Raw genomic sequence first — 21766 nt, 5'->3', positions numbered from 1 at the left:
TATATGAAATGCTAAAGGGACTTATATAAGAAAAAGAAGATGAAAAATATGAACAGTGAAAGGACAGCAAATTCACAGTTATTAACAACCATACCTAAAACAAAAGCAAACCAAGAGGACAGCTAGATCAGGAGTGGAACCATAGAAATGAAGATCACATGGAGGGTTAGCAAAGGGGAGTGGGAGGAGGAGAAGGGGGGAGAAGGCATAGAAAATAGCATAGACAGTAGGTAGAAAATAGATAGGGGGAGGGCAAGAATACTATGGGAAATATAGAATCTAAAGAACTTGAGACATGTGGTCATAAACTAAAGGGGGGGGAATGGTGGGGGAGGGGTGTGCAGGGTGGAGGGGAATGAAGGGGGGGAATAGAACAATTGTAATGGTATAATCAATAAAATATATTTTTTTAAAAACCCTCAGGGGCTTTCTTGTCACATGGGATCAAAACCAGACCTCCTCTTTGGAATCTCTCTCCTGGCCATGACTCGGTCACATAAACTCACTTACAACTCCTTAAATGAGGTACAATAGCTCTTGTTCCATCCTCTATCCTTATCTCCCTTACTCTACCTGGATAATGTCTAATTGTTTCCCAGGCTTCAATTTAACCATCATCTCCTTATACAAGCTTTTCCTGCCTACTAATTGCCTCTTCAACTACACCTTAGGTGCTCTTTGCTGTGTTCTCATAGCCAGAAGGTTCCCCTCCACAACCTTTACTTAAGCAAGAGCACGCATTACACTAGCTTGCAGTGTCCCATGAGAACCTGTCAGGAGAAACCACATCTCCAAATCTAGTCCCAGAGAAGGGGCTTGGAGAAAGTGCAAAATGAAGAAAGCCCAGACTATCCATCCTATTATGGTGCTGCTGAGGCAGCTTGCCTCCCAGACTCTGCCTGGGGCAGTTCTCCAAGGCTGGGGGCCTAGGAGAGGCCTGGCTGCAACTGGACCCAGATCCATCACCACGTAAGACATTCACATAAAGGTTTCCTGCCTGTCTGCAAGTGCTTCTTTTGTCAGATAAAGGGGTGAAACTTTGAGTTCTAACATTCTACTGTTCCTAAACTTAAAAGCTGAATGACCAGAAAGTTTTAGAGGAAAAAAAGTTTATTGTGTTGACCAGACCTTATTTTCATTACAGTAGCAGAAACTCATTCACAGTTCACTTTGGATGCCAAGGTCTCTGCAGACATTTGAGCTCCAATGCTTGTTCCCAAGCAAGGGCAGCACCTGGATCTATGTTACATTTAATAGAATTCAGTAAAATGGAATAATTTTTATCATGAAGGATTTTCCTTCTAGGTACATAATTCTTTTTAAATTCTAACATTTTCCTTTGTTTTTCCATGTTTATATTGTTATTACCAAGGATAACTGATTGGAAAACATGGAACTTGATAACCTTTTTCTCCAATTGTTGATCATAGGTTAATGTATTCTGACACTTTCTTTCTTAAGAGGAATTATACCCATTGCTTTGGAAACCTAAATCATGACAAGTAAGGCAATGACTTAGCTTATACTTTAATCTTTATCCTACTTAATTAAATCTTCCACATTTGGCTTTTACTGTTGCTAATTGGGAAAGACTCGAGAAATAGCCTCTAGCCTGCAAAATCATCACTAGAGAGTTTAAACTTTAGGAACTACTTCTGGAGAGCATGCAGTTGTTTAAAACTGATGTTGTGGTTGTTTTTGTAAATTGTCAGCATACTGATGGGGAGGGATCCTTACTTAGTACACTGTCTCATTGCCACCCTGAAGTGCCCTGTCTATATCAGATCAAGAGATCAAAGACCAAATAATAAAAGAGAAACTGGTATCCTGCAGAGATACTTTGGAATATCAATGACGTCTCTAGTTAATGAGTCTAATTGGCTTGAATTCAATCACATAATTACCAAAGTCCTGATGAAGATACCTCCTCACTACATCAGAACAGGGGTAACATGAATTTAAATTAAAAATGTTATCCCACCAAACTAGACACATGACAGCTATATTTAAGTTGATTAACTCTACTTATCCCCCAAATTTCCCCCTTTATTAAATCAAATATTTTTTAAAACTATAACAATTACCCAATGATACATAAATTTAAATAACTTGTACAATGCACTCTCTATTTGTGTTACCAAGTAAGTTTCCACTAGGTGGCTTTACCAAAACATTTACATTTCCCTGAAATCTGATACCATAGTACTAACAGTTTATTCTGAAAAATGGACTACATAGTCCCTTGAAACTCTTTAGTTGAATTATTTTTATTAATCATTCATAGCAATATTAGATAAGGACTATTTTCAAGTCCTTATAGGGGAAATGTTGGGGAAAAGGAATCATTTTATACTCATTGTTATGAGGGTGGTATCTGACCAATTCCAAATTATGATATCAGTAAAGTAGAATTCCCAGCTACAGAATACTGGGATTTCCTTCTCCCCTATCACTGGGTCTACTCTCTTCCAAAAACTACAATGCCATCCCTAGCTTTCCAGCCCTTCACCCAGGGACTTAGTCCCTGCAACCAGATTAAAGTTGTTCATCCAGGCAAAGCTTTTACAAGGTTCAGAATGTGAGGAATTAAAGGACAGTAGAGTAAATTAAGCTCTATTTTTGGAAACTATTTTTTAGTATATGAAAAATCTTTGTGTTCCTAAGAACTGTGCTCACATAATACATGGGCCTACCACAACGCATGCACATTCAGTGGGTAGGCAAACATCTACATCTGTTTGTTTCCATTTGAAATGCTATTTTGACAGATTCAACACTTTATCAATCTTATGGAAAATAAACATGCTATCATTCTCAGTGTGTCAGTATTGAGTACAATTTTAAAACACAACATAGGAATGCCCCTACAACCTTAGCAGCAGGCTATGTGCATGGGTTTTGATCTCAATTAAAAACCACTGTTCATGGGACATAAAAGTTCCCCTGTTCCATGGATATTCTAGCATGTCACATTATTTCACATTATTGTGACACTGATTCAGAAATACAATTTTCTATCACAGCATAATTAGAGAGGAGAAAATCCATTATATACAAATGGTGGTTTAAAACAATACATTGTGATCAGTTTCCAGAAGCTTGGATGTTTCATTGTAATCAATCATTGCATTTTGGAAAAAAAGTCTCTTCTACCTGTCTTTTCAGTCACAATTTGCTTTCACACAGTAGAGTCAACAGACAAAGCTGACCAAAGCCAAATTTTAGTGGTAACATCATTTCCTAGAGAGTAATTTTGAAAGATGCTTATGCCACATGAATCAAGAATTACTGGCAGGAGATGGAGGGCCCTAGGCCATTTCAGAAGCAAGCTGGGTCTTACATATTTAGATTACACTACTAACAAGACCTCGTTTGGGGTAGTTATAGATAACAGCAATGACACATACCACATAGAGAACAGATTTCACATTGTACCTTACATGAAATATGCATGAGACCTGGCAAAAAGACATAGAGAAAGGTGGTCTGCTTCATGTCCCAAGCGAACCAACATTTAAAAAGTAACTTTGGTATTTTCTGCTCAATCTCCCAGAAAATAAACTGGGAAAATGCATAATTCTGCCCATGGTTATAGACAGAAGTGGCAGCAGCAGAAGCCTTAGAAAAATTTAAATAACTCAAAGATGAAGCTGCATAAACATTTTTACTGTCATGATTCTATCCCTTTAATTGCTCTGATCCAGTGAGGACCTGGGCAGCAGAAACTCATGCAACAGCCTTCAATAGCAATTATTCTAAGTAACTTTTTCAGTTGTGGATCAATTTATTTTAAAATGTTCTGAGCTCTCTAATCAATTTTTAATGAAATTATGAAAGGAAAATCAACAGCTTCATCGGAGTGCTTGAGAGACTCCTAAGCTAATTTTTGCATGTGAATATGGAAAAAAATACACTACTTGAAATTTGTCATAAGACTGATTTTTTAAAGAAGATTGCAAATCAATGTTACCTGGTTTAGAAGACTGAGGATTTAGTTGTCCATTTGTACCCCTCCTATTTTTACAAAGTGGCAAACATGAGAGTTCACAGTTGCAGTCCTGCTGCTGCCTCTGGGAAGGTGAGTGGAGAACCTGGGACTTCACACCCCACAGGCCAGCCACACACCAGAACACTCCTCATGGGAGCCTCCCAGAATTGCCCATTCACCAAGACACACTGCTCCAGGCCATTCTGGGTAAAAATACCGAAAGTCATGACTAAAGGGCTAATGTGGTTTCAAGATGTAATCATGTAGAGTCAGGATTGGTGGAATGCTGAATTTCTGCAAGCCAAAGGCTACCCACAGCATGAAGCTAAAAGAAATATGGAACGATGTAAAAACCACATGAATTACTGTTCAAACTCCTGCTGCTCTCAGATCTCAGAGTCTTTCATAGAGAAAAGTCAAAGCCAACTTCTCTACATCTGAGAGAGAAAAATCCTTGGAGGAGGAGAGGGAACCCTGAGGCTCCACGATATGTCACTAGAGGGTTTATTATGGCTATATCCAGTAAAGAAATCAATAAGGACACTTCTTTAGAAAGTGGAAAGAAAAAGCAAATAACATAGAAAAATTTACAAAATAATTACCTAAAAGGTAAGTTGGGTGGGGAGTCAGAATAATGTTTTCATTTCAAATTAGTCACTATGGTGCTGATGGTTTATAAGAAAGAACAGCAAATTTCTGGTTTTCCTCAACTCTCCTGCAACAACCCAGAGCCCTCCTGCTCCTAATATTTCCCACACTCTCTCCCTAACCCACCCTCATCCTGCCCATAATTTACTTATCCTGAATCAACCCTAAAGACACAAACTGATGTCTGGGTCTCAGTTCAACAATGAACTAATGTAAGGGGAAGAATGCAGGAAGGGCACAGGAACACACTGGAGTAAACCTCAAGGTTTGTAGACAATGGACAAAGCTCCTGCCAGCCCAACTCAAAGTGGTACCTGCACACAATGCATGCTGCAGACTGACTCTGCTGCCAGTCAATGGAGGCGAGGAAGAATGTGGCGGCTCTGGCTGGTTGGTTCCCATGACAGTGTGGTATACAGTGTGCTCTTGGGTGGGGGTACACAGGACTTGTTTTGCTCCCACTGCCTTTGCCATTTTCCCTTTGGGTTAGAAGACTGCTCTTTACAGTGTCCCCAAAGATCAGCCACTCACTGTGCTCCGTTGTACAGATCCAAGAAAGCCTCAGTTTCAAAGACTCACACACAGCCTGCAAATGTGCAGGAGTCAAAAGTCAAATGCTCAGCATCAAAAGAATCTGGGCACACCTGCTCAGCCAATTCATCAGCAGTTGTATAGACAGATCAGAAAAAAACTAGCTTTTAATATAAAAAGTGTTTTTCAAACGGTGCAATTTCCTATCCTTCTGCAGAGATCATAATTCTTCATGTTCCTGAGGTCCTATAGAAAAAGAGAATAATTTAAAGAGTAAATGGGCTGTCCTCAAGTTGTAAAAATACAGACTTGGGATTTTCTAGTACTGTAACCTATTATTTGTGCCAATATCGGCATTTTATCTTTCTTTTAAAATTTTTACAAACTTTGGTTTGGTCTGCTCTAAAGCAAAAATAAAATAAAAAAGATATTTTTATTTTTACATGGAAATTACCTACATACCCCTAATTAATGTGAACTGTTTGCAAAGTACAGTACTCACTTCCAGTAAAACATACACTTTTAGCCAGGATTCTTCTTTTTTAAAATTTAATAACATATACACATATTCCTATGTAGCTCACTTACCATTCGCTATGCTTGGATGTTTAAATTGCTTTCAACACTTTTGGTTTATAAGTATCAGTAAAATAATTTCTTCATGTATATAACTTTTTCTCATCTGTTGAATTATTTCTTTAAGGTAAATTCACAAGAGAGAAAATTTTTAGGTATAAATATTTTAACTATGCCTGATGACTGACTGACAGCTTTTTAACAAGGAATGCTATAATACACAGGAAGACCCAGGCAGTTTTACCATTATTTCCCCAACAATGCCCTCATCAATATGAGTATTTTCCTGAGTAGTGCATATTAATGATGGGTTACTTCAATCTCATTACTATTTCCTCAAATTCATTTATTATTTATGCTTTCCTCTTATTTGAATAGTATGCTACATTCTCTGCTCAGCTATGGAAATCCTTAAAGTTTTACTAATGAATTTGAATTAATTATTTTTATGGTAAATATCCAAACTTTTAGGTGTGATATTTAATATCATGATACAGTCTTCAGAATATGTAAGTGAATCACTCAAGAGCCATGTTCTGTGATTGCTTTTTTAAAATTAGTTTTGAGCTGAATAAATGTTAAATAGAATCCAGCTTATTAATATAAAAGGTCACTGATTTTTTTCCAAATGGCTACCATTCAAAATATAGACACAGTAGTAAAAGCACTATATGCAGACTCAGTCCTCTCTATTCTTAGCCTAAATCAAATACAGACACATCTGTCAATCCTGAATGTGTTCATTTACTAGTACCTGGACAGATTTAATGAAAAACCAAGGAATCTGGCAAGAGATCCAAAAAAATGCCATGTTTGGTTTTTATCTATGTATCACAAAACTCATGAATCTAAAATAACAATAATCACAATGAAAGCACCCTTTCTCAAAAAAAAAAAAAAGGGGGGGAGGAACAAAAGAAAAGGGCAGTGCCCTGGCTGAGGGCTCAGTGGATTGAGAGCCAGCCTGTAAACAAGGGGTTGCTGGTTCAATTTCTAGTTGGAGCATATGCCTGGGTTGCTAGCCAGGTCCCCAGTACGGGGTGTGTGAGAGGCATCCCCTCTGTTTAAAAATATATAAGTAAAATCTTTAAAAAAAATTTAAATCAAAAAAAGAAAGGAGCAGCAACTACATTAATAAATATTATTGTTTATAGGCCAAACTAAAGAAGTGAAAAATATACACTGGATAATGTAAGGATGGAAGAATTATTACGTGATTCTTATTTTCCTTTTATTCATTATTATGTCATTTTTGCAACAAATAGCAATCAGTACTGCAAAGAAATACTTTCTCAAAGCAAAAAACTACCTTCTTGGTGTGGCTCTTTTGTTATCTTCTTGTACAGTACTCCTGCTTCTTTCTCCCTCTGAAAGCGAATCTGTAGTTGCTTGATCTCTTGATCATAGTCCTGCCACTCTGGAACAATGCGAACAGCTGCTTCTAGCTTGGGCTCCTTGGTCATGGGATTATTACACTGTGAAAACCAAAATGGCATACTTCAGCTGAGTTGAAGAAAGGGAACATTATATGGAATTCAAAGGTGTTTCTGTTTCAAGTTTTAACTGGACAAAAAGAATGCCACTGAGGAACCAAAAGATAGATTAGCAGAAGCAAAAGTAGTATTTCCACTGACTGTAAATAGTGAACACAGCCCCATCAGACACTACATGACTGGCTTTCTGCTGCAAGCACAGAGAGATATCTGCTTACTGTAAGATGTACAGTCCCTAGACTATACAAATGCAGAGAAAGACTACACAAGAATCTGTGTATAATAATTATCTAGTGACACGCCCCCCTGGACTAAGACACCAAGAAGCTCAGACAGCTCACCAAATCAATTGTTTTTGCCCTTTTCTTAGAGGCGTCATCACACCACGTTTCACACCAAAGCCATTCTTGAGGGAGTGATTTAATTGGCACCTGATGGATCATGTTATTGGGCAAATCCTATTTGGTAAAAATACATACATAGATAAATAAATGCATAGTAAGTTAATGATGTTAGCTGTTCATAACATAACATGTGCCTGTTACAAATTTTTAAAAATGTGAAAGTCCTTACCAAAAACCTTAAAGAAGCTAAAATATTTTGGTACTTTGAAAACCACAAAGTTTAGAGGACCCATAAAATAGCTACCCATAATAAGCACCTGAAAATCTTCAGGGGGGAACATCACTGAGAAGCCAGCATGGCTCAGAGCAAAGCCCCCTCATCAGGCCTTTGACATTTTCCACTGGCATGTCTTCTTTTGAGGACAGATAAAAATGTCACACACATTAATACAAAATTCTTTCCCATGAAGAAACAACACACTGTCCCAAGAGAGGAGTGAACAGACAAGAAAATAATACATCACTTTCTGACACAACATGGTATACCCATCACTAAAAGTGTTAACCAAAAAAAAAAAAAAAGTGCTTACTTGATCAAGATTTGAAAGGCTGTTAGGATCCTGACTCAGACCTTGGTACTGTCCTCTGAGTCTGTCACCAGCAGCTACTTTCCTAAACTTCTTCAGATCAACAACATACAGTGCACTGGATAGAGAAGACCCATCTGTTACAACTATGGTTTATGACATAAATAGGAAAACCACTTTATAATGGAACAGGTTACTAGGCAAACATTCTGGCTTTTCTTTGAAAAAGTGAGCTGAGGCCTGATGGTGGACCTGAGGGTCAGTACTATGCTACTTCAGAAATAACTAAGAAAATCACTACAAAACCCATTTTCTGCCACCACAAGCTCAGTTTGTCACTCTTCCTTATGTAATTGCCTTCCAAAAGAAATAATACAATCTCTTACAAGAGACTTCTAGTCAAATCAACAGATTAGGTATTAAAAGCTATAGTAATTGCTAAATAACCATTAGTCAAAAATATCCTAATAATGTTTTAACTGTTACAGGAGAAAAAACAAGTTATTTTTTGGATGATAAACATACAGCTTAATACTGATGTTATCTATATCTTAATGTTAATCTTTGTATATGTTGCTTCCTACAGGTCCCCAACCCTCCAAATCTACCAAATCACAACTGTCCCAGAGAGGATGATGTAGTGTTTGTTAGAAAACTATTACACACATACATTTGTTTTGACCTAGAAGTTATACTTCTAGAAATTTATCTTATAGGTATACTGAAATACACAGGATAATGTACTTAATTATTCAGTGCAACAATGTATGTTAGAGCAAAAAACTAAATATAATAACACTACTGGAATAATATGTAGATGTAGAAAGACATAAGGTCTCTCTGTACATATAATATTTACTAATGATATTAAGTAAAAAAGCAAGGAATAAAACTATAAATAGGATGGTATATTTTGTGTAAAAAATAATTCATATTTTGTGCAAAAAGGGAGTCATAGTTGTTTATGTAGGAATTAAAAACACTCTGTGGCCATACAGTAAATTAGCAGAAAAAGTTATCTGTGTGGTATGAAAACTAGGTGAAAGAGAGACAAGATTGAGATTTTTTTCACTGTATAATTTTTATGATGTTTTTAGTTTATGAGTTGTATTAATGTATAACCTATTTGTTTTAAATATACAATATTAATTTAAAGAAAAGAAAATAAAAATAAACAGTGTTAGGAGCAATTCCTTTTCAGTACCTGATATGGTACTTCCGCCCAGCTAAGTGACTGGCCCAGTATCCTGATTTCCAGAACCTGTAGCCATCCATTTCTTTTCGGCTATCACAGAAAGGAGTATAACCATAAGGAGCACCATCCAAATTGAAATCTCTTAACTCTTTCAGATCTGTTCGTACGATCTGGAGAAAAGACATTTGTTAAACAACTATGCAGATAGCAGTTTCATGAAAATAGAAAGTATCTCACTGAAGGAATCCTGAAGGGCAGCAAGGTGGTTAATGGCACAGGCTCCAGAAGGAGACCCAGTCTGAACGTGAATTCCTCCAGTGACTAGCTGATTGCCCTCACTAACAGATAAGACACTTAGCTTCATGCTTGGCACACAGTAGTCTTAGTAGTCAAAAAAACAGAAATAAATTTATTTTGCTTAGCCTCTCTGTGACCCAGTTTCCTCATCTGTAAAATGGGGATCTCACAGGGCTATTGGGAGGTTTATATGAGTTAAACATGGACATATGTGAAACAATGCCCATTTTAGTTTGTATATGAAATGAATTAAGAGAAAAAACTGCATACATGATATTGGGTTGGCCAAAAAGTCTGTTTAGATTTTTCTGTAAAATAAAAGACACATTTTTCACTTTCACCAATAATTTTATTTACTTGGATATATTTTTTTAAAGATTTTATTCATTTATTTTTAGAGGGGAAGGGAAGGAGAGAGGGAGAGAAATATCAATGTATGGTTGCCTCTTGTGTGTCCCCCATTGGGAACTGGCCTGCAACCCAGGCATGTGCCCTGACTGGGACTCGAACTGCGATCATCTGCTTCGCAGGCCCGTGCTCAATCCACTGAGCTACACCAGCCATGTCTACTTGGATATTTTTAGTATGTTGGCTATCTCCTATGTAGTATAATATTAAATGTTCTCAATTAATGCTTTGATTTGATCACTATCGATTTTAACTGGTCTACCTGACTATGGAGCATTGTCCAGGGAGAAATCTCCAGCATGAAAATTTGCAAACAAATTTTGACATGTTTGATCAGTCACAGAACCTTCTCCATACACTGCACAAATCATTTTTTGCATTTCAGTTGCATTTTCCCCTTTCTTGAAAAAATAGAGCATAATATGACAAAAATGTTGCTTATTTTCTTCCACCTTCAATATTAAAATGGCTACACAAAATTCACCAATTTTGATGTTCTCTTTTTATTTATTTCTATTTTTTTAAAGATTTTATTCATTTATCTTTAGAGGGAAATGGAAGGACAGAAGGAGAGAAATATCAATGTATGGTTGCCTCTCATGGGTCCCCTGCTGGGAACTGGCCCACAACCCAGGCATGTGCCCTGACTGGGAATTGAACCGCGATTGTGTGGTTTGCAGGCCCGCGCCCAATCCACTGAGCTACACCAGCCAGGGCTCTATTTCTTTTTTTTTTTTAAGATTTTATTTATTTATTTTTAGAGAGGGGAGAAGAGAAGGAGAAAGAATGGGAGAAAAACTTCAATGTATGGTTGCCTTTCACATGCCCCTACTGGTGTCCTGGATCAAAACCCAAGCATGTGCCCTGACTGGGAATCAAACCAGTGACCCTTTGGTTCACAGGTCGGCATTCAATCCACTGAACCACACCAGCCAGGGCTAATGTTTTTTTAAATACACAGCAATATGACAGCTGTCACAATGCAATCTAACAAAATTGTTTTGAATGAACTAAGTGCTACTAGAGCCATCTTGAGGAAAAAAAACATGAACTTTCTAGCCAACCCAACATAATGACAACTATGTCAAGAAACATAGAAGAAGCCCTGGCTGGTGTAGCTCAGTGGAGTGAGCATGGGCCTGCAAACCACACGATCGCGGTTCGATTCCCAGTCAGGGCACATGCCTGGGTTGCAGGCAAGTTCCCAGCAGGGGACTCATGAGAGGCAACCATACATTGATATTTCTCTCCCTTTCTCCTTCCCCTCTTAAGATAAATAAATACAATCTTTATAAAAAAAGAAACATAGAAGAAGATATGAATCAAATGCAAATTTTAAAGATGATCACATCTGGGTGATACCTTCCCACAGATTCTAAATAATGTAAAATAAGCATGTATTTTTCCATAACTGGAAAAATAAAATCATTCAAAAAGGGGAAAAAAGTCTAATGCCTTTAATACAAACTGTTTAAATATAGCCTTTAAAAGCTTACCTGATCAGCATCTACAAATAAGAATTTATCAACAACCAATGGGAAGAGCACATCCAGGAAAAGGATCTTGTAACCCCAGATGATGCGTTGTTTTTCAGTCTGTTGATGAAGCCATCGGGGCCATTTGTACTGAACAAGCTCATATTGGAAATTGTATTTGTTTGCCATGTAAGGTATAAACTCCTATTTTTAGATATAGGGAACAACAAACAATCATTTGCTTTGATAAGAAAGTGGACTTCATAATCATAAGACAATTATCATGATTATGGAACAAGTAAAACATTTACCATAACAATGGTCTAATAAAATTTGACCACTGACTCACTTGTGACTACATAAAAAAGTACATACAAACTTTTGCCAAATCCTCATTTCTCTATGACTTCTGAGCACTATACAAAATGACAGAAATCTTCTTTCTCTTTTCTTATTTTCTTTTTTTAAATATATATTTTTTCTTTTACAAATCCATGTGTTGAGAGGGCTGGCTTTCAATAGACTGCAGTGAGGGAGCTGCTCTGCTAAGTACGAATCCCTGACCCAGAAGCAGGTCCTCTATGAATAGTTTAGTGCCAGGTTCCCCACATGTGGTGTGTGGTGGGCAGCCTCCTTTCCAGCAGCAGTAATCTTTAGGTGAAGGCTTTTAGATAACTAACTTTCATTTGTGTATGTGCATTTAAGAGAAATAAACTTCATTTGTCTAAACTTGATCAGTAAAACATTTTTGAGCTTGACTTTGAAGCCTATCTCTCAGCTAGGTCTAACCCAAGGGATGACAGGGCAAACCCAAACTGAACAAGTCTTTACTATTCTAATACAAGTACCTTCAGGGGACCAGACATGAATTACTTATATAGAAGAGAAATTACCGAATACATTAGAAGTTGTTTAGTAAATTCTACAGAGTAACAACAATAAAAAAAGATGCAAATAAATCAATTTAGGTGACAAATACTAATATATATATAAAACAGAATACTTTCCAAGTATGTTTTTGTTTTATACAGATGAAGGATTACTTCTATGGATCACTGGGTAGTTGCTCATGATGGAATTAATCACCTTTCTTAGTGAAAACCAGAATCACATTTTCTAATTAAACTAAGACATGCGTGCTCAGAAGAATGTTATTTCATCAAAGCAAACGATATGGACTCTCTTCCTAGTCTTCCTAGGACATAATTTTGTGTTCAGTTTTACAATAACTGTTACCTCCCAAAATGGATTAGTCTGGAAGAGTAACTGACATAGAAATATGCAATTGAATCAGGATAATTTAATAAAAGGAAAATTTAAAAATTATACAGATAATACAGTAGTAAAAAGTACACTGTATAGCACATATGTCCTTAATCTAAGAATGTTTTCCTTTTCCCTAAGGAACAAACCTTAAATGTGGGGGACAAATAATTCTTCAAAAACCAAAATTTCACAGGAGTCTTGGTATTCTTCAGTACTGATAACATCATTATGCTGTCAGAGAAAAGCAAATAATACAAATAATCTCCCAATGTGTTTTTATTTCAACAAAATCAAGTAGTCAATTACAAGATTACTAAATGTCCTTTAAGGCAGAGCTAACTGATGGCTTAATTGGGGAAAGGGAGACCCTCAATTTTCCATCATTTAATGGAAAATTGCAGTTATTCCTTCTTGTAAATATATCACTGAATGAGAAAGGAGTATTTCTTACCTACAAAACTATACCTAACTGATAAAGGAAAATGTTTTAATTACGTTACATCTTCAAATAAACTGCTTCATGAACTGATACAGTAACTATGATACAAATTAATAATGGAGGTTCTGCTTTTCTGCCCAACATCATTGTTAACAAGAAAGTCTGTAAAGCTGTAGCAGTTTTGTGGAACTGGCCTGCCCCTCACAGCCTGTACTGGAGATCTCTGCCAAGGAGAAGGTAAAGAAATGGCAAATGGTTAGTTTCAGGAGTCCCTATCTTGAAAACAAACAAAAATACTTTTTAAGTAAAGGAATTTAATTAAATTCAGTTGTTACTAACATATGACATTACTATTTTAGGTCAGATATTATTCCTTGGAAACAGGAGGTCTAAAACATGAGTAAAATGACATTTCAATTATTTTCTATACTAGATTTGTAGTGGGAGATTAAGATAAAGATCTTGGCTTAGGAAAGTCATTCGCAGGCAAAGGCACCTTCCTGATCACTGACCACAGGCACTCCTGAGAGCCTTTCCCCTGGCAATCACTGCATCAACCAGCCCCAGCCAGTGGCCTCTCCTTGGCCCTGGCTGTGTGACCTCAAGCAAGTCCCTTCACCCTGAATCTCTGTCTATAAAACAGAGCTGATCCTATATTAGAACTAAGATCACCCCACCCCATCCCGGGTCTAAAATACTATGAATCTTTAAAAGGCACGTCCATGGTGCTGTTCCACTTTGATTCTCTATTAACCTCTTAATTTGTAGTAGTTTAAGCAATGCTTGGAGACCAATTAAACACCAGTACTTATAATGTGTGCAGAGTGATATTAAAAATTTATAGCCCTGTAATATTCACACATACGCATTTACTATATAGCTTGAGTTCATGCTGTTAGCCATATGAAAACAAATATAATTATTTATGGTAATCTAGTCATAACCCTCAGAGTGCTTAAAATACACAGAAGTATAATGGAAGAATCCATAAAATATTTACTCTCCAAAAAAGAACACAGTGACAAATTCATTTGTCAATATTGAAATAATCAACGTGACTAACCGAAGAAATCGTTCATAGAGATGGCCAGATGCCACAGAGAAAATATTAATGATGTCATCTTTGTCTTGCTTTGCTGCTTCGGTGCCCTGTCCTCCCGTGAAGCTCCTGTAACAACAAAGGGAAGACACACAGCCCTTGCAGGGGAGAGTTAAAGAGACAACATTTTCCCATCCCTGCTCCTTCCCTAGAAACCAGTATAAAGGACGAGGTGCCAGGTGTCCCATACACTGTGGAGGAAGAGAAAGCACACAGCCGAGATACCACCCCACAGGGGAATGGCTTTGGGAAAAGAGTGAACAAAGGCTTTTCCACAGAATGTAGGGGGTACAATGGAGAGTCAACAGAGTAATGATCAGTCAGGCCTCTAAAGAGTAGGCACAACCAACGAGAGTCAACAAATGGAGAAGGAGGCACTTCACTGTGCGGGGATATTAACTTCTTGTTATCAGTAGGAAATATTCATGCACACTAAATTTAAGTGCAATTTTTGGCTGCACAGAGCACCAAATCTGAAAGGCCCAAGACAAAATCATTATGCTCAAAAGAAGGGAGAGATTCTGCTTGTATTACAATGATTCCTAAAAAACAATACTTTTTTTATTATGCCAATATACCATTTGAAGGAGTTCCAAAATCCAGACTCATCCTCATTAGTTCCATCACTCAGCAAGTCTTCATTCACCATGTCTGTCTTCTTCTGAACCTGCAATCACATATGATGAATCTTATTCCTCCTATTAGGTTTAATAGGCATTAAAATGGTTTTCACTGTGGGTACTGCCAACAATAGGAAACTGATTCTCATGCAAGCAGGTACAATCTACTCAGAGGCCAAATATATTCAGCAGAAGTATCTTCATCATATCACACAAAACCTTAAGTAAGAACACAGCAACCTCTTTTAATTAAACAATAACTGTTTTCAGTTTGATGAATGTACAAAGAACCTCAAGCAATTGTATAGGAAATATAGTCTGAGTAAAAATACAAGTACAATTCACTAAGATAATACAGTAAGTTCTAGGGAGTAAGTGCAGCCTACATGAGTTCTGTCGTTAGGAAGAAGCCATTTCACATCAGTCTTTTTTTTCAGGATTTAATAGTACAGAGCCAGGAGAATCTTCTCTATGGCATAGGGACCATTTTTTCAGCTCAACCATGTGTGGTCTGTGTTAGGTTTTACTGTGTGTAAAAACTGTGGGCTCAGACCCTGACCACCACAATTAAGTGAGTAGCTCAATAAAGTGAGTCAAAATTTTTTTTACTGGTGGAGGATCTTCCTTCAATTTATAGAAAACACAATACCTGTGAAGTACGAGAAAGCAAAGTGCAATAAAACGAGGTATATCTGTATTTACTCTATAATACCTTTTGATAGCTTTTAAATTTAAGGCACTAAGACCTTTAAAATTCTGAGAACAGAAAGAAGTGAGAAGAAATTAAATGAGCTACCACTTATAACTGTTGGTGAAATTTTCATTGGCATTTTCCTCAATTTTCTGAGAAGAGTCATCAATAACAATGTAAATTGTGGTTACATAAGAACACAATATCTATGAAAACATGTTTTCTAAAATGAGACTTGTCTTGCTCATTGAGGTTACCCAAAAGATGCACTCTGAGCTGAAGTCACAAATGCATATTTAGAGAAGACATTTTGCATTTTAAACAATGTTTTTATATACACTACAGTGAAATTCCAAAGATGAATTAAAGTGTTGGGCTTCTTTTTCTTCCCCCCTCAGCTTTACTGAGATTTAATTGACAAATAACATTGTATAAATTTACGTACACAGTGTGATGATTCTGTATACTCATACATTGTGAAATGATTATCACAATAGCATTATTATTGGAGTTAACCAATCCATCCACTCACAAAGTTTGGGGCTGGTTTCAAGACACATATTTTTAGATAATAGCTACTGAACAACAAAATACTGCTACTTTTACCAACTATAAAAGAGTAGCTGCCTTATATACAAAACTCACCTTCACTTTAATAATTTTGCTCTTGAAGTTATTGAGCACAACAACAACTTCACCAGTATCGGGTGGAGAGTCTGTCCCATCATGGCTTAGGGAGAAAAGGGAGAAAGTTAAGATGGACGTTACATGTCACAGCTTTCCAATGCAGTAGGTGCTCTGACACCAATCCACTAAACTTTTCCATAATTTTTATCATAAAGGAGTTTCTCAGAAAAAATTAATGTTTCACAGGAAGCACCTTCAGGATACAGAGAAGCACATGCCAAAAATCTCTATCCTTTAAACATTGAGAATTCCAGTCAGTCACAGCCCAAACTTCCTTCTTGAGTTTCGTGAAATTACCTTTCACAGTGTGAGAGAGTGCCAGTGCTGACAAGTGCATCATGAATACTTAACCACCATCAACATGCAAAAGGTATGAGTGAAGTCCAGGACCTTCAGTGAAGGAGTGCCTGGGCCATGGGCCACTCTGCACAATCACCAGAAACACACTCCTTCTTTTCAGTGGGCAAGTAGCAAAGCATGGCTCTACCTCAGAGTTTCATAAAGGCATCTACTTTGTTCTGCCTGGAGGCACATGAGCCAGTCTAAGCCCTGCACTCAATCTGGTGCCCACACTATGGAGGAAGACCTATCACAAGCTCTATTTGCAAGCAGATGGTGCGGAGGAGGCAAAACATTTCCCTACTAATGAATTGTAATACCTATAATTTCTAACCACCGACTTCAAGGTGTTAACTGCAGAAAGCCATCATAAAACATAGATTCACTGTTATTCCACAGACAGCAGAATTCTCAGGTAAAGGTAAGATTCTGAAGGGAGCACAGGAGACACTCTAGAGGCTGGGAATATCCAATGGGAAGCACAGGAGGCGGGGAGCCTGATTCAGCAGGAAGAGAGGTTACCACACTCTTGGGAGTGAAGAGAGTGGCCAGAGAAAGGACACACAGAAAAAAAGGGTTTAGAAAAACAGATAAATTTCTTATAACAAATTAAAATTCTGCAAAACTCTACTGGGAATAACACCATTTGGAGGAAAATCTACTGTTTACAATGAAGATGTCATTATAAGACAAGTCTTCTATTTCCTGGGTAAGGAACATGTAAGAATTCCTTGGCTTTCACATGTCAGGTAAGACCTTATGGAGCTAAGATGAAGACATAGCAAGAGGGTGTTTAAACAACTCTAATGGAAATCATTCCCTAAATAAATTGACACAAAGTCTTTTCTCATAGCTTACAAGTAATTTAAACTGTGTTAAGCAGAATGTAGGCCATACTTTTAAATTTTATTTATTTATTTATTTTTAGAAGGGAAGGGAAGGAGAGAAGGAGAGAAATATCAATGTATGGTTGCTTCTGGTGCATCCCCTGCTGGGAACTGGCCTGCAACCCAGGCATGTGCCCTGATGGGAACTGAACCTTGATCTTTTGGTTCACAGGCCCATGCTCAATCCACTGAGCTACACCAGCCAGGGTTAGACCATATCTTTTTAAAGGTAGTATAATTTTTTAAAACTAAGAGTCATTTGTATTAAACCTTAAAGTGAAAACCTGGCTCTTAATAAAATGCTCTGGAAGTCCTTACTCTCAACCTACTACAGACCAGGAAGGACCAGTGTAAGCACCAAGGTTTCATGACTTAAGCGCACAAATACTGCCCACCTGCAACTCACTCAGGGTTGAGAAATAAACTATCTAGGCAGAAAAGTCTGACTCTTCATTTCCTTTCTCCTTTCTTAAAATGACTCAATTTCTCATCTGCCTATGGTTTTCGTCACAGTAACAGATGGTCTGATTGAGGAATACTGATAGCAGAAAGGAATGACTGAAAAATGAAACACAAAGGCCCCATTTTTCCTCTCCTTCTCCAGCCTGCACCAGGTATCCTGGAAGGTCATGCAGAGTGGCATGATGCAAGAGCTGGCAGTCACCATGGCTAAGTGGGAGCAAACAGGGGCCGAATGCAGGGGAGTCAACCCACTCATGAAGCTGGTTGTGCATTTGACCCAGGAGGAGGCACTTTGACAAGAGGGGTTAAAGCTTGGTCCCTGGACAAGAAGCCAAGCCTCTAAAATGGTATCTAAGGGTAGCCTCTGAAGTTGAGTTGGTGGGCAAATTCCTCCGGGATCAGATTGCACCACTTGTATCCCCTACCACTCAAACCTTCAAGGATGACATCTGGGCAGAGATGAGAGAGACAGAATAGTTAAGTTTCTGTGTGGCATCCCAGAGAGCCCCTGGTGTGGCAGATTTGGCCTTGTCTGAGAACTGGGCTGGGGGGTGAGGGTGCAGCTAGAGGTGTGGATGTAACTATTATGAGAATGACTGATCCCAAGATTTCATCTCTGAAGTGACAGACCCTTTGTCTGTGCCCCTGCCTGCTGGGCTAAAGACTCTCTGGAATAGTCAGAGAAGTGTGGCTGGGAGAAACTGCAGAAAACAGCTGCCACTGATGGCTGGTATGATGAACATCATCCTGAGGATCTGCAGCACAAAGTTACTTTGTGGCCAAGGTGTATAACCCCAAATTGCCTAACTCTGAGGGCACATTAGATGCCTGGATTGACTGGTTCACAAGACCCGTAAAGACATCTAATCTTGGTAAGGAGTTTGAACCAGCCGAGTTCAGCTACAGAGTTACAGGCAGAGCTGGAGGAGATGGCCCAATGGGATGCCAAGGCTCCCCCCTGGGTTTCTGACCATTGTCACCTCAGAGGTGACCATTGTCACCTCTGATGTGTCCTATGATAAGGGTGCCAAACTGAAGAGAAGCCCCTTCGTGACCACATCCAGCTCTTTGTGGAAGGGCTGCAGTGACTTCAGGAGGGTCCTGCCAGGTGCTGCTCTGCTTTCTGAGGTGGCTGTGCAGCAGGACCTTAAGCAGGATCTGGGTACCAGCCAGGCAGAGGATGAACAAGAACTATTAGCCATCAACACACTGAAGAAGTATCTGGAAGTAAAACCAGATAGCTGAACAGCACTGACTGCACTGGCTGCAGTAACAGGCCTGTGACAGCTTGCCAGATAGGCTGTGCTACACACAATGGCCAATGTCCATCTCGCGGTAACAGGAAAGGGGCTAGTGGAACAGGACTGGGCCTCAGCAAAAGCATTCTGGAATCTCTGTTGTCCGATTTCCTGTTTCTTGAGGTGAAAGAGCACTTCCTGGTGGTAGCTGAGTGCCTAGACCCTACATCCACTCACACTGATGTGCACTATGGGTTGGGGGTCCTTTCAAGCTGAGTGAGGAGTGTGACAAGTGGTGGACTCTTTCATAGCCACCCTCAACATTTGTCCCAATGACTATCTATTATGGAATAAACTAGGAGCCACCCTGGCCAACTGAAACCCATATTTGTAATGTCTGTTCTTCCCCCCTCTTTTGCTAGGAATTGATAACAGCATAGCTTCCTTGGGTAGCTGTGTGTGGAGATTCTACCATGTTCCTCTGTGATGACTACATCTAGTCTTGAGTGTGTCAGGACTAGCTGAGCAGCGGTAAATTTTGGTGGGATATTCACAATTCTGTCATGCTCAGACCTCTCCTAGCTGTCACTTCATTTCCCTGGGTCTGACCCTGCCTGCAGGAATGCTGGCATCATTATCTAGGGTCCTCATGAGCACCATGGTAAATTGCTACAGAGAGTATTTGGGCATGGAGTAGGAGGAAAGCTTATTTGTGGAATGAGCCTAGAAGGGACCAGATGTGATCAGATCAAGAGCCCTGTTCTGGAGCTTTTGGTGGAAGGACAAAGTAGTGGAACAATGGATGTGGTGAATACAACAGGCCCTCCCTCCTCTTAAAAAGACTGGGAAGTAGAAATTGACCTAAGTCTTTTAGGAAGTTGGTTTGGAAATTACTGTCTTGCCAAATTTCTAGCAAAGAGGGACTACGGTGTTATCTTTTAAGCCTTTTCTATATTCTTGAAATGTTTCTAGGGGAGAATGTCATAAAATCTTCTTCCTCTATAGTACCTCTGCAAGGTGAAGACTGAGGAAAGATGATGGGGCATTTTAGATTCTTCTCTATGGTTCCTTGCATGGGGGAGGTACACTAACCCCTAGNGCTTTCTGGTCAGATGTTTCCTTCTTCTTTCTGGTCCATTCCATTGATTTGAGTCCCAGTTTCCTTTCCATCACTATTGGTTTCCTGTGCATCTCCCTTCATTTCAATTAGTTTAGCCTTCATATGTTCCTCTAATTTATGACTATAATCAACCAGTTCTGTGAGCATCCTGCTAAACAGTATCTTGAACTGTGCTCCTAGAGGCTGGCAATGTCTTGGTCGCTTAGAGTTATCAGTTCTGGGACTTTGAGTTCTTCTTGCACCAACTTTTGGGCTGTTCATGCCTATTACGTAGCAGGATAGGAGCCCTAGGTGTTCACCAGAGCAGGGCAACTAAGTCGCTGGGTTGTGACGCTGTATATAGGGGCCGGGTCAAAGAGGACCAATGGCCTCCCGTCTGCCGCCCCGTCCCCCCCCCGCCCCCCGCTGCTGCCGCCGCCGCCACCGCTGCCGTGCCCACCGCCACCAGAGGTGCCGCAGCTGCCACTGTCACCAGAGTCCACAGTTTTCGTCCCACTGCATGCAAGTGTGCCACCGTCAGCCCTCCACCACCAGGTTCGCCCTCTGAGGCCTGTGTGGTCCATCCCAGTGTGCGCGAATGTGCGACCACTGTCAGTCTGCCCCAAACCATGACTGGGTCTGAGCTACTTGCACACTTAGGTCTGGGGATCTTTCCTGCCTGACCCTGCTCCAATACTGGCTCCGCCCCTCTTACTGCCCCCGGTTGAGCGGTTCCTTTTCGGACTTCCGTATAATTCAATTTTCTGTTCTTTGGCTCTGTCTTTGTACTCCAAACCTTTGTTGTATTCAAACTTGGTTGNTCTGTCTCACTGTGCGCAAATGTGCGACCGTGGTCAGTCTGCCCCACACCCCGACTGGTTCTGGGCTGCCTGCTCGCCTAGGTTGGGGGATCTGTCCTGCCCGACCCTGTTCCGCTGCTGGCTCCGCCCCTCTTACCACCCCCGTTGAACGGTTCCTTGTTGTCAGACTTCCGTATAATTCAATTTTCTGGTCTTTGGGTGTGTCTTTGTTCTCCAAACCTTTGTTGTATTCAAACTTGGCTGTGGGAGAAGGCACAGTGTTTCCACCTATGCCTCCATCTTGGCGGAAGTCCTGTCCATGTGTCCTTTATAGTAGTTCCTGAAAACCCTTCCTCCCATTTTTCCCTTCCATCTCCCCTCTGATTACTGTCAGATTGTTCTTAATTTCAATATCTCTGGTTACATTTTGTTTGCTTTTTTCTTTTGTTGATTATGATCCAGTTCAAGGTGAGATCATATGGTATTTGTCCCTCACTACCTGGCTTATTTCACTTAGCACAATGCTCTCTCCAGCTCCATCCAAGACTTCTCTTTTTAAACTACTATGGTCCGAATATTTTAATAAAACTGTAAAAT

At 39.3% G+C, this 21766-nt stretch overlaps 1 protein-coding gene across 5 annotated transcripts in view; it reads right to left on the bottom strand.

Annotated features, from left to right (window-relative positions):
• Positions 1–1100: 1100 nt before the first annotated feature.
• Positions 1101–21766, bottom strand: part of UGGT1 (UDP-glucose glycoprotein glucosyltransferase 1) — a 212574-nt gene continuing 191908 nt past the window's right edge. For all 5 annotated transcript variants that reach the window (XM_037070140.1, XM_037070157.1, XM_037070149.1 and 2 more), the window contains 10 exons: positions 16303–16387; positions 14925–15013; positions 14311–14415; positions 12955–13039; positions 11564–11746; positions 9372–9532; positions 8171–8285; positions 7578–7694; positions 7053–7218; positions 1101–5413 (listed from right to left, as the gene is read on the bottom strand). In XM_037070140.1, coding sequence (XP_036926035.1) covers positions 5388–5413; positions 7053–7218; positions 7578–7694; positions 8171–8285; positions 9372–9532; positions 11564–11746; positions 12955–13039; positions 14311–14415; positions 14925–15013; positions 16303–16387 — 1132 coding nt within the window. In that variant the 3' untranslated portion in view covers positions 1101–5387. The remainder of the gene's footprint in view (positions 5414–7052; positions 7219–7577; positions 7695–8170; positions 8286–9371; positions 9533–11563; positions 11747–12954; positions 13040–14310; positions 14416–14924; positions 15014–16302; positions 16388–21766) is intronic.

The sequence above is a fragment of the Sturnira hondurensis genome, unplaced genomic scaffold (genome assembly GCF_014824575.4).
Source record: "Sturnira hondurensis isolate 20B ecotype Veracruz unplaced genomic scaffold, ASM1482457v3 Scaffold0001304, whole genome shotgun sequence".
Taxonomy (NCBI): domain Eukaryota; kingdom Metazoa; phylum Chordata; class Mammalia; order Chiroptera; family Phyllostomidae; genus Sturnira; species Sturnira hondurensis.
This window is presented reverse-complemented; position numbering and strand designations above follow the sequence as displayed.